The following is a 14,413-nucleotide window of genomic DNA, read 5'->3' on the forward strand; positions in this document are numbered from 1 at the left end:
ATTCAAGCCTCAATGGAGTCAAGACTCATCGTGGGAGGTCCTTCTTAGGAAACACAGTTTATCATACCACCACTCATTGACTGTTCTTGCTCTCAATGAAAGGCTATTCAACATAGAAAGAAATGGGATGTCCAACCAATATAGATCCACTCATAATGATATTAAATAATAAAAACCATATTATCTTTGAAAATAAAATTGGTTTTTTTTATATTACTTTTGTAGCTTACTCTTAAAAAATATAGTAGTAATAATCAGTATAATATTCTTGTGGAATGTTCTTTTACTAGATGTCAGGATTTCTAAGTGAGGGATAAGCCATTGTTACAACATTACTACGTTTTTCTAAAACCTCAGGTTTATTTATGAGATTACAATTCTAAGTTAATCATTTTTCCAATTTCAAACTACAGCACCATAAAAAAAAAATGATTTTTCCAGTATTTTTATGTTTTAAAACTTCAGTTATGTGCACATAAATTAGGCATGCATGTTTGGATGATCATTTATCCAAAAGTCGGTAAGTTAATAATGAATCACTGATTGTCCTCTCACGTATGCATACAGTTATTTCATTTTATTTTCTAAGGAGAAGAGGAGCATTTTTCAAGATTGTTGACTCTGAAGAATATATGTGGCAAAATGATGAACACAGGGAACTCCTCAGGTAGGAATAAGAACTATTATTATTACTACTATCAACAATACATGAAGGAAGCATCAGTAGGAAAGAAAAGGAATAGCAGAGAAACTAAGGGAAAAAATTCTATGCTGACATAATTTTGCTAAGACAGAACAAGATCAAATCATAAATCATAAATGTTGATATTATCATTATTATTACATGTACCTTTCATGGAGTCTGAACACTCGAGCAGAAATCCCACTTTAATTGTTATTTGCACGTGCCTGTTATATCTCTCCTTAGACTCATTCTCCTTAAATGTCTCTGGTGACCCATTCCACTCATTCACAACTCTTCCAAGCAAAAAAACCTAGTCTATATGCCCTTGTTCACCACATTTTTAGATAACTTCTACATAACCACTTGTTCTCTTCCATCCTGTCATGTATTGAGAAATTTCAACATCAGTCCTATGTATAAAACTGCTTTATAATAATTATGTTTCTACTGTATCTCCCCATACTTGCTTGTGTGTATCAGTTAAACTCTAACTCACAAGCCATCAATATATCCTCATAAGGAGCACTCCACAGAAATGTTTCCATTATGGTCACTCTCCCACCTCTGGATCCTTTCCACCACTTCATTCTGAAGAAAAACTCAGGAAACCAAATTTGAGTGGAGTAGTTCAGTATGTAGTTGTATCAAAGCTTTATAAAGAGATAATGGAGAGAGAGAGAGAAATCTTCTTTACTCCTGCTTGTGAGTGTGTTTCTTAACATCTAATGTTTCTTTGAACTATTTTGTTTGCATCTGCATCATGTCTGGTGAACTTTAACTCCTTTTCTACCATCAGTCCACAATCCTTAACTTCAACTTCTTGCAATCCAATTCCATTTATGTAATACAGAGCTTGCAGTCTTTTCATTCCAAAGTACATAAACTTACACTTTTTCACATTCGACTTGTAACCATTATCTTTTGCCTAAACTAATGGCAAATAATCTCTAAATTAGGAAAATTAATAAACTCCTTCCTAATTTAGCACCACTGACAAACAACTGGATATTCTCCTTGAATCATTTGCAATATCATGCATAAATGAATTTGTCAGTTCTTCTTATTGACTAAACTCTACTACCTACTACTACTTTCTGATGTCTACTCATCAGCTGCTTTGTTATTTGTATCACTAGTTTCATCCATCCCCCATTTGCTCTGGTTTATCAACAGTATTCCATGTAGTATATTGTCAAATGCCTTTGCAAAAGTTAGTACTAACATGATATAGCCATGTTCCTTATCCAACTCAACTGTCATTTTATTGTTAAAACTAAATAAATTACTAAGACTGGACCTCTCCTTCAGAAAACCATCCGGTCTCTTACAGAGTATCATATTCCTATCCACCCATTCCTGAATTCTGCTGTTAAACTTCTCCAATACCTTAATCACCACTCATGAAATAGTCACGTATAATTTCCTACCTGTGTGGAATTTCCTTTATATCAGAGAATATTGTTATCCTCTTTCCCCATCCCCTTGGGACTTATTCCTTTAGGTAATACTGAGACAAATAGTCTGGTGATGGGTAGTGCCATTTCTTTTACACTTTCTTGTACAGGCTAGTATTCATCATATCCAATAGATGTATTCACATTGAGAGATTTTATTGACACCTCCAGGTCATCTATCTATGAGTATATTCTGATAGATAGATTGATCCCTCCTGCATAACTCACTAGACGGTATGCCCTCACAAGGTGATCACTCAGTAATTCAAATATTTCTTCCCTTTCTGTCACCTTACTACCATCTGCATTCATAAAGTTACCCTTCTATAATCATTCTTCCTTTTACTCACCACATAGCAGAAGAACTCTGCTTTCTTTAGCCTGCTTGGCTAATTTCCTATCACAGTCTGATTTTGTCTTTATTACCATATTGGTTATCATTCTTTCCTGGGTTCTGCAATTCTCAATATGCTTACTTATCACATATCACATCCACAACATTTTTATTTTTGTATCTCCTTAATGATAATACTCATCTACTGACCATCCTCCTGACTCTTGAATATATAGACTCTGATACTGCTTTCCTAAGACACCTATATCACCTTAGCTCATTTCCATGCAGTGCTAACATCTTTCCCTTGTAGTTTCTTATGCAATGACATTGCTTCAAGCTACTTGCCCCCTTCCCTAAATTTGTCATAATCACCGACTTTGTTTCTACATATACACCTTCTTATTGGAAAATTTCACGTGCTTAGTCCCAGGTCAAGACCACCATACCACTTTCATTCTCTCAGTGAGAATAAAAGTGCAAATTCCGAATAGTTCAAAATGAATTCAAGTGTAATCAGTCAGTCATATACAAGTCCTTTCATCCATCATTTCACTCTGCATGTCTAAGAAACGACAGTATACCATTCTTCCTAACAACCAGGCAATGAATTGCAATCATTACCCTTCTTAATTTGTTCCTATCATACTATGGCAGTAGACTTACAAACTTTACTTTCTCTTAATTTTTGCTTCTTCTTGTGACTGTTTTATATCCCCTCACATTCCATACTTGCCACCTTTTAAATCATTCATACCTGCCAACATTAACTCTTTCATTTTCCCCTCTTTGCATTCTAGTATTGTCACTAACATCTTTAATCTTCACACCAGGAAAACAGAATTTTATCATGTCTTGTCCTTGGTCATGAAATCACCACACAATTGTCTCCTCACTCTTCCTTCTTCATTCTTTCATATTTTCCTTATTCTTCCCCCCTCACCTACCGTTTATATTCTCCTTACTCTTCTCTTACAGGCTGTTTCTCTCATTATCCACCTTGAAATACTCTTCATCTTTCATTGCTTTTTTTGTGTTATCTTTTATTTTATTCTTTGATAGTTCATGAGCATTTGCATGGAATCAGAAGAATAATTTGTGGTGGGTACGAATGAATTGAAAGGAGATAAATTTTTTATGAGAGAGGACTTGAAAGTATTGTTAAAGGTAGTGAAAGAAAAGAGTGACAGAGTTAGAATGGTGGGTCTGTTGCTGCGGTATGACTAAGAGGAGTTTAGAAGGAAGGCCATAATCGCAAATGACATTATGCGCAGGTTATGCAGACTGTGTGGTGTGGAATGAGTTTGATGGGCAAAAGGATTTATACAAGATGGATGGCCTGCATTTGAATGGATTTGGTGTGCAGAGACTGGAAAAAGTTCCTGAATGAAGTGAAAATGGATGTGCAGAACCAGGGAAACTAGAACTACCAAGGATAATAATAAACAATAATAATAAAGAACACATAAAAATTGAAGATAAGGATATTCTGAAAAATTACTAAATAAGATAATTAGTTGTAGAACAGCAGTAGAAAACATCTAGGCAGAACACAGTCATTAGTACATATCAGTTGTGGAGGTAGAAAAACTGTCAGAAATATGAAATGTGGTAAGGTAATTGGAGCAGGGGATATTTGACCAAACATAGAGGTATAGAAGTTTATAGTGGCCACATAGCATCATTCAGAGACCTTGTCAGAAAATTGAATTCTGGATAATTGGAGTAGAGCAATCAAAGTCACCATATAAAATGGGAAATCAAACTGAATGTGAGATTATAGCCCAATTTTCTTGCTGAATTTTCAAGTAAGATTTATGCACATACTTGAGAAAGGGCAAAAACTGTGGAAGAGAAACATTTTGGAAAAAAAATATTGGGTTCAGAACTAATAAGAACAAATTCAGGACTAGATTTCTTGCTTAAAGGCAAATAATCAGCATAATATTATCATTAATTTTATTATTCAGGACCCCCATGGAGGACTAAGATGCATTGTTGGACATCTGTCTTAGAATACACAAAGTCTATCATATCCCTCTAAGTTCACCACTTTACATTCCATACTCCTATCATTTTCCATGCATAAAAACCTATTTTTCACCTTGTTACTGACTACTTCTTTTTAGCAACTTTCAGGAAAGATTTAAGTATTTAAGATGTTTAAGATGTATTTGAGTTTTTTGTAGACCTGAAAAAAAAATTATGATAAGAGAAAAAGCTAATCAAGACATTAGTTATATAATAATAACATGGTGTAAATGGAATATTATACAGAGCAGCATATAATCTATAATGTAAGATTATAGTAATCAACTGTCATAACCAAAAGGGGTACAATATATACTAATGTAAAATCAGGCATATAAACAAGATGCATGCTATCTCCACTGTTATTTATCATTTATATGAATTACATAAGGAAAATAAGTGAAATGAAGCCTGATATCAAACCTGGAAATATTAAATTCAGCTCCTTGCTTCATGCAGATTATATTCTTTTCCTAAATATATCCAGTACAAGTCTTCAGGACTCATTAAACAAGCAAATTGAATAACTGCTATAACAAGTTTGATATGAAAATCAGCAGTAAAATAACAAAAACTATGAAAATAGGCTTTAGAATAAGAAATACATAAATGGCGTTCTCAATGAAAATCTAGAGAACAGGTTATTATTATTATTACACATTTTAGTTGTTTAGGTGCAATTTTTATAATTGAAAAAATTTTATACAAATTTTTTAAATATGGAAACAGATAACAGAATGAGTAAGGTTATATAGTGGGAAGCCAATCAAATAAATTTATATGGGAAAGAGAAATTAGCCCAGTATACATGAGAGTATTAAAACAGATTTTGACTTATGGATCAGAAAGATTGGAAATGAAAAAAAAAGTCGAACAAAATTAATCAAAGATTGAATCACTCAAAGTTATAATTCATGTCTGTAAAATGTCCAGTTGATGTGCCTATTTTGCAGGATGAAAAGCTTGAGTTTCTGGGTGGGAAAAAAAAAAATCCTACTACCTCTGTATGAGATTCGCCAGCTGAACTTTAGATAAGAAAAATCTTCATAAAGGTTCTTCACACACACACCCTAGACAGGATTTGAAACCTGTTCCTTCTAACCATAGGGCACTATCAATACTGACTGTGCTATGGAGGCTCTCACAGATGTAAGTTCTGAATAAAATTAGGGGAGTGAAGCTTAAATGAAAGGAAGAATTTTAATAGAATCTAAACATCAGCAGGGAGTGTGGCATTGTTAAAATTCAAGAATGTGTCAGCTGAGCTAACATATGGTGGTATTTTTAACAGAGGAAGAAGGAAATTGTATATAACCCAAGAATAGCAAGGAGAAAAGGAAGATTAATAACTAGGTGGATTGATGCAGTTAGTGATGACTTAAAGAGAGAAATATATGACAGTTTTAGAGACTACACATAGGAGCCATCTTTGGCTCCTCACTCATTAAGAAAAAAAAAGTGGAATTTTCTTATCACAGATTCATGAAATGCACATTCAAAAGGATGATGATGATTACAAAGGATCGCTAGTGATGTCGAGAAACCTGGACTGAATATTCATTTACACATATCTTAGTTAACAATTTCTTATAAATTTTCTTAGTTAAATAATATAAAAGTATTACTTTTCATTACTTATTTTAGCCTCCAGATTTTTTATTTATCTAGAGCAATGCTCATGACTGCTTGTGATGTGGCTGCTATAACAAAACCTTGGGAAATCCAGCGGGTGGTAAGTTAATTTAATATTAGTGATTTTTGTAAATTAAGCAGTAGATGACACAACCTTAATCAGTGTCTTAATTTTCACAAGCTGATAAGTAGAAAATCTAAATACTGAATTGTGAAAATAATAAAAGATTAAGATTATCATTCAGGTAAAATTGTGCAGGGTGTTTCAAATTAAAGTGCTCTTATTCAGAGCAATCTGTAGAGAACCAGAAAAACCCTAACCAAATAGGGAAAGAGATTTTGACAAAAAAAGGTTAGTTCAAAAAATGACCGATAAAGGAAATATGGTACTGTGAGAAGATCATGTTGGAGGCTTAATGGATTTTTTACAACACTCGAAAAGAATTAAAATAGAATTTAATACTTCCTATATTTCGTCCTAGTCACTAGGACATCTACAGGGATTACAAAAACAATTAATGTAACATATACACAAATAACAAACAATACTAAGCCCAACCACGTGGGTGACACTAAAGTCCTATCTAGGTAGAGCGCCCTCTAAGGGCAGTAGTAGGTGGCCTGGAATGTAAGGTGAGAACTCTGGTGATGAGTGTTTCCCAAATCTTTGGAAGCTTAATGCAACCATATTTATTGAGATTTGGTTGGTTTTTGAGAGCTGGTGCTGCTTCTAGGAAAAGTCTCTCTTTCTTGAATTTGCTGTGGTGGAGCATGGTGGTTTTCTTCCATGATACCCTGTGGGTGGTGTCCAAAACATGGTCAGCCAAGCCTGAATGGCCATAGTTGTGTTTGAAGATGTAAGACTTGTGTTCCTCTAGACGGATGGCTGCTGATCTGCCTGTCTGTCCAAAGTACGCCAGCTTACAGGAACAGGGTACTTTGTAAACTCCAGGCAGAGAGAGAGGAGGGAGCTGATCTTTCATAGAACGGATAAGGGTAGCAAGTTTGCGGTGGGGCTTATATGCTGTGTGTAGGTTGTACTGTTTTAGTATCTTGGCTATTTTTTTGGATGTGCCATGGATGTAGGGTATGGTGATGGCATTTTTAAAATCTTGTTGATGAGAAGGACGGGGAATGGGGGAGGAGTTGATTATTTTTTTGATACTGTGATCGCTGTAGCCATTGGAGAGGAAAGTGCTGTGTACGTGGTTAAGCTCCGTAGTGAGGGCGGTTCCACTGGAACAAAGATTGTGGGCTCTCTTGGTAAGAGTTTTAATAATGCCATATTGTTGAGAGGGGTGGTGGTGGTGGGAGAGTTTGTGAATGTATCTGCCTGTGTGTGTGGGTTTTCTGTATACGGTGAAGGTAAGTGTATCATTAGGCAGGCGTGTGACTAAGGTGTCTAGGAAGGGTAAACAATTGTTCTTTTCCTTTGCCATAGTGAACTGGATTCTTGGATGTAGGCTATTGAGATGACTGAGGAAGGAGTCTAACGTGTCTGGGCCACGAGGCCAAATAGAGAACACATTATCTACATATCTTAGCCAGATAGAAGGTTTGAGTGGGGATGAGTCTATGGCTCGTTTTTCGAAATCTTCCATATAGAAATTGGCAAGGGGGGGGAACCCATGGCAGTTCCCTCTATCTGCTTGTAGATTTTGTTGTTCCAAGAGAAATACCCAGAGTTAATGGCAAAAGAAAAGAGATCTAAGATGTCAGAGGGAAAAACGTTTTCTAAGAGAGATAAGGTGTCAATTAAGGGAATATTGGTAAACAAAGAGGAGATATCAAAGCTTACCAATATGTCTGTCTTATTTAAGGTTAAATTTTCTGTGAGGGCTTTAAAGTGGGTCGAGTTTTTTATATAGGAAGGGGACCTTCCGGTGAGGGGGATCAGAGAGTTGACCAGCTGTTTAGATAGTCTATAGCAAGGTGCATTGGTGCCATCTACTATAGGCCTGAGTGGGGAATTGGGTTTGTGGATTTTTGGTAAAACGTATATTCGGGGGGGAGAGGAGCGGAAAGGTTTAAGTTTTTTCGTGACATCAGGGGGCCAGGAAGATACTTTTTTGAGTAAAATTTTTAGTTTCTTAACTTGTGTTTTTTGTGGGGTCGTGTTCTAGCGGGATGTAGGTAGCGCGATCGCGGAGGATAATGTTCATTTTACGAGTGAATACAATCATAAAATGAACATTATCCTCCGCGATCGCGCTACCTACATCCCGCTAGAACACGATCCCACAAAAACACAAGTTAAGAAACTAAAAATTTTACTCAAAAAAGTATCTTCCTGGCCCCCTGACGTCATGAAAAAACTTAAACTTTTCTGCTCCCGTCCTCCCCGAATATACGGTTTACCAAAAATCCACAAACCCAATTCCCCACTCAGGCCTATAGTAGATGCCACCAATGCACCTTGCTATAAACTATCTAAACAGCTGGCCAACTCTCTGATCCCCCTAACCGGAAGGTCCCCTTCCTATATAAAAAACTTGACCCACTTTAAAGCCCTCACAGAAAATTTAACCTTGAATAAGACAGACATATTGGTAAGCTTTGATATCTCCTCTTTGTTTACCAATATTCCCTTAATTGACACCTTATCTCTCTTAGAAAACGTTTTTCCCTCTGACATCTTAGATCTCTTTTCCTTTGCCATTAACTCTGGGTATTTCTCTTGGAACAACAAAATCTACAAGCAGATAGAGAGAACTGCCATGGGTTCCCCCTCTCACCCCCCCCTTGACAATTTCTATATGGAAGATTTCGAAAAACGAGCCATAGACTCAGCCCCACTCAAACCTTCTATCTGGCTAAGATATGTAGATGATGTGTTCTCTATTTGGCATCATGGACCAGACATGTTAGACTCCTTCCTCAGTCATCTCAATAGTCTACATCCAAGAATCCAGTTCACTATGGAAAAGGAAAAGAACAATTGTTTACCCTTCCTAGACACCTTAGTCACACGCCTGCCTAATGATACACACTTACCTTCACCGTATACAGAAAATCCACACACACAGGCAGATACATTCACAAACTCTCCCACCACCACCCCTCTCAACAATATGGCATTATTAAAACTCTTACCAAGAGAGCCCACAATCTTTGTTCCAGTGGAACCGCCCTCACTACTGAGCTTAACCACATACACAGCACTTTCCTCTCCAATGGCTACAGCGATCACAGTATCAAAAAAAAAAATAATCAACTCCCCCCCCATTCCCCGTCCTTCTCGTCAACAAGATTTTAAAAATGCCATCACCATACCCTACATCCGTGGCACATCCAAAAAAATAGCCAAGATACTAAAACAGTACAACCTACACACAGCATATAAGCCCCACTGCAAACTTGCTACCCTTATCCGTTCTACGAAAGATCAGCTCTCTCTGCCTGGAGTTTACAAAGTACCCTGTTCCTGTAAGCTGGCGTACTTTGGACAGACAGGCAGATCAGCAGCCATCTGTCTAGAGGAACACAAGTCTTACATCTTCAAACACAACTATGTACATTCAGGCTTGGCTGACCATGACACCACCCACAGGGTATCATGGAAGAAAACCACCATGCTCCACCACAGCAAATTCAAGAAAGAGAGACTTTTCCTAGAAGCAGCAGCAGCTCTCAAAAACCAACCAAATCTCAATAAATATGGTTGCATTAAGCTTCCGAAGATTTGGGAAACACTCATCACCAGAGTTCCCACCTTACATTCCAGGCCACCTACTACTGCCCTTAGAGGGCGCTCTACCTAGATAGGACTTTAGTGTTACCCACGTGGTTGGGCTTAGTATTGTTTGTTATTTGTGTATATGTTACATTAATTGTTTTTGTAATCCCTGTAGATGTCCTAGTGACTAGGACGAAATATAGAAAGTATTAAATTCTATTTTAATTATTATTATTATTATTACCACGGGCTACTCCAGGAGTCCTTAGACTCATCGAGGGAGGCCCTAAACATCATGTTCACACAGCTGTTCAACATTCTCACAGTATCTATCATACCTTGCCTTGAACTCGCTCACTGTCATAGCACCCACAACAGACTCTGGCAGCTTATTCCACTCATTTACCACTCTAAAAGTAAAGAACCACGCTCTTGCCCAGCTTCCATGGGTGTCCCCTAGTTCTCCCAACACCAGTCCTGATCTCAAAAATATCATCTGAATTAATCCTATAGAATCCTTTTAGCAATTTGAATGTCTCAATCATATCTCCCCTTTTCCGCCTATCAACTAGTTTCCGCAACCCACAAATCTTCAACCTGTTCTCATATGGTGCATTCCATAGACCGGCTATCATCTTAGTCACTCGCCTCTGGATCCTCTCAACCTCCTCCCCATCAAGAAGGAACCGAGGTGACCAAATCTGGGCACAGTAGTCGAGATGAGGTCTTATCAGGGCTCGGTACAGAGGTACAATAACTTGTTTTTCTCTGCTCGTCAAGGTATTTTTCAACAACCAAGTGAGTTGATGAGCTGATTTAGCTACTTTCGCAATGTGCCCCCTAAACTTCATCTCCCTATCCACCAACACTCCCAAGTCCCTGGCCTCATCAATCTCTTGGAGTACAGTTCCACCAATGTGGTATACTGCTGCTAATCTTTTCACTCCGAAATGCATAACCTTACATTTTGTCACATTAAATTGACATCCATTCTCCTTAGTCCAGAACTCCAATCTATCTAAGTCATCTTGCAAGACTTTGACATCTTCTGCATTCACTATCGCCCTACCCAACTCAGCGAACAAATGAACTGTCCCACTTAGACCCTTCCCTATATCGTTAATGAACAGATTAAACAGCAGTGGTCCAAGAACAGAACCCTGTGGCACACCACTAGTCACAGGCCGTTTTTTGGACTCTACTCCTGAATAAACTACTCTTTGATATCTCTCCATCAACCACCCAGCTATCCATCTCACCAACCCTATATCCATTCCCATATGTTGTAGTTTATGGATTAGAATTCCATGTGGTATCCTGTCAAACGCCTTTGCCAGGTCCAGCAGTATCACTGTAAACCCATTTCCCTTATCCAGTTCAGCCGTCACCTTGTTATAAAACTTGAGCAAGTTACTGAGGCATGATCTACCCTTCACAAAGCCATGCTGTCCTCTGTACAGTATCTCATTTTCATCAATCCATTCCTGTATTTTTCCCTTGACTACTTTCTCCAAGACCTTGACAATGACTCCTGATATGCTGATCGGTCGGTAATTTGCAACCATAGTCTTGGATCCTCCTTTATGCAGTGAAACAATTTTCCCCTCTTTCCACGCCTTCGGGACTAAGCCAGACCTGACTCAGATTAAACAACATGGTCAAGGGCAATGATAATTCATTAGCCGCTTCATGCAAGACCCGTGCCAGTATACCATCCAATCCCACAGATGTATTCACATTAAGGTTCTGTAATAGACTATTCACCTCCACTTCATTCATCACAATTCCCATATAAACTAATGGTTCCTTCATTTTTTCAACGTCACCACCTGGATGATATACTTTTGCAAAGTGCGCGCTCAGTAACTCCACTATATCGACTGGTTCAGTGAACTCTTTACCATCGTCATTCCTTAAAATCATTTTGCCATGTACAGTTTTTTACTTGCTTGCAGCATATTGAAAGAACTGTTTGGGATTCTCTTTTGCTTGCATAGCTAGTTTCCTTTCATAATCCGCTTTTGCTGTTTTTACCACACTCGTTACCCTTCTGGCCTGTACTTTATACCGTTCGTGTGCCTGCAGGTCACCCCTTTCTTTAAATTCCCTCCATAGTTGTTTCTTTTTTTGCAGCTCAAGCTTAATGGTGTTATTCATCCATTTAACCCCTCCTTGTTTCACTATTCGGACCTTAGGTATACAATCAGCCATAACCTCCTGTAAATGCTCTTTGATCACTTCCCATGCTCTATCGACGTCCAGCCCTTGCAGTTGTACATGCCATGGCACTGATCCAAGCAATCTCCTAAGCTTGTCATACTTGCCAGCACGGTAATTCCACATATACCCTGTCTTAATCACAAATTTCACACCTTTAGCCACCTCCCAGGTCAAGACCTTATGATCACTCTCACCAATAGGTGGCAACATGGTCATATTCATTACAGTCAAATTCTCAGATACTATTACCAGGTCAAGCACTCTCACACCCCTAGTATTTTCAATTACATGCTGTTTCAGATAGTTATCCCTTAATAATTGAATAAAATCCATTTCCTTCCTCACATGTGTCCTCTACTCCTTCCAATCAATGTTACCATAGTTGAAATCCCCCATAATAATTACCATCCTTCCACTCATTTCATCAATTTGTTTATGCATACCATCTCCACCATCTATTCCATCACATGGTCTATAGCAGCACCCAACTGTATATTTTATTCTGCCAGTATCAATCTCACACCAAATAGCCTCAAATGAGCTCCTTTCACTATCCTGCAATACTTCAATTCTCCTTGGCTGCAGTTCATCAGCTATCATCAATAACACCCCTCTCCCAATTTTATTCTCTCTGTCCCTCCTAAACATACTATAACCTACACATTCTATCCCACTAACTATATCATCTTCCGTCAGCCATGTTTCACTAATGCCAATAACCTGTGGCCAGGAAGAGCCAATGAAGGCCAAAAATTCTTCCTTCTTGTTCCTAATACTCCTGGCATTAGTATACATGAATTGCAGTGTTCCCTTTGTCCCACCCCTATCGTGATGCGTTATTCTAAATATTCCATTCCCATTTTTTGTCCTTATTGCTGGCTCAGGTACATTATATACATTTTTACACTCAACTGTCTCACTGATGTCTGGATATCCATTTCCCCCCCTCCTTGGTAGTTCTAGTTTCCCTGGTTCTGCACATCCATTTTCACTTCATTCAGCAACACTTTTTCCAGTCTCTGCACACCAAGTCCATTCAAATGCAGGCCATCCATCTTGTATAAGTCCTTTCGCCCATCAAACTCATTCCACACGTCCACAAATTCCACACCACACCGTCCGCATAACCTGCGCATAATATCATTTGCGATTATGGCCCTCCTTCTAAACTCCTCTCTGTCATACCGCGGTAACAGACTCACCATTCTAACTCTGTCACTCTTTTCTTTCGCTACCTTTAACAATACTTTCAAGTCCTCTCTCATGAAAAATTTATCACCTTTCAATTCATTTTCGTACCAGCCACAATTGTTATTTCTTTCACCCTCTGTTTTTGCACTCTAATGCTCTCACTTACATCCTTAAATTTCGCACCCGGTAAGTACGATTTAGTTACACTCCCATCTGTTATTCTTCTTAATAACGAGTCACCATACAACACTCTCTCCTTCATTTCGGAAAGTCGCCCACGCTGTTTATTTACGTTAGCCGAATCACTCTGGAAAGAGTTTTGCAGGTGCTCTAATTGCCGCTGCGCATCTTGTATCACTGCGCGCAGCCTAGCAATCTCACTTCCTACAAATAATTCCTCATTTTTTTTATCATTCAAACCATTTTCTCTTTTTGAGTGTTGTAAAAAAATCCATTAAGCCTCCAACATGATGTCCTCACAGCACTTAAGCCTCTACACACGTACTGTGAGAAGAGAAAATTACATTAACGTGAACTGGATGGTATGCGATTGTGAAATTATTCTGAGTCAGTGACAAAGTTATTCGATGATGTTTATTTTCCTTCATTCACTCATTTCATAAGATAATATAATGAAAAAAAAAAATCGCATAGCGCTGACACATGCTGCAAGGAGCAGTCAAGGAGATCCAGATGATCAATAGAGGTGACATTTAATGTGTTGGCCTTTGTGCAGGACAAATAGCTGTTACCATCATATTTATACACATCAATTTAAGCTAATTATTTTACATTACATTAACTTAAATTAATGTTTCTTACCTAAAATCTTCATAATAAACTCAATAGGTACATACCATTAAAACCAAAAAGAACTTGAAAACTTCAGTGGTCAGTCAACTTTGTAATTCATCATTTACAAAGACAGAGGAATGTGATGAACATTAGTCAGCTTTAGTTTCATAATGAATTGAATATGTGCAGACAGTACCATAAGGAAAAAATCTAATCTGATTTATAATTTTCGATTTTAATCAATTTTTGATTTTAATAGTACAGTCTGTACATATTTAGTTTATTATGAAAATTTCAGGTTAGTGATTTAAACTAACAATCTGAAATTTGAGCATTAATTCTGCATTTTCATGTTTATAAATTCATACTGTTATACAAGGATGGTCTGAAAAGTT

At 37.6% G+C, this 14,413-nt stretch overlaps 1 protein-coding gene across 1 annotated transcript in view; it reads left to right on the plus strand.

Annotated features, from left to right (window-relative positions):
- Window positions 1-14,413, plus strand: part of Pde11 (Phosphodiesterase 11) — a 384,638-nt gene that overhangs the window by 321,656 nt on the left and 48,569 nt on the right. Inside the window, exons 16-17 of the mRNA XM_090404525.1 lie at window positions 590-667; window positions 6,173-6,236. Of these exons, the coding sequence (XP_090260651.1) occupies window positions 590-667; window positions 6,173-6,236 (142 nt within the window). The remainder of the gene's footprint in view (window positions 1-589; window positions 668-6,172; window positions 6,237-14,413) is intronic.

This window comes from Typopeltis vanoorti, chromosome 14 (assembly GCF_054136105.1).
Source record: "Typopeltis vanoorti isolate ZY-2024b chromosome 14, IOZ_Tvanoo_1.0, whole genome shotgun sequence".
Taxonomy (NCBI): Eukaryota; Metazoa; Arthropoda; class Arachnida; order Uropygi; family Thelyphonidae; genus Typopeltis; species Typopeltis vanoorti.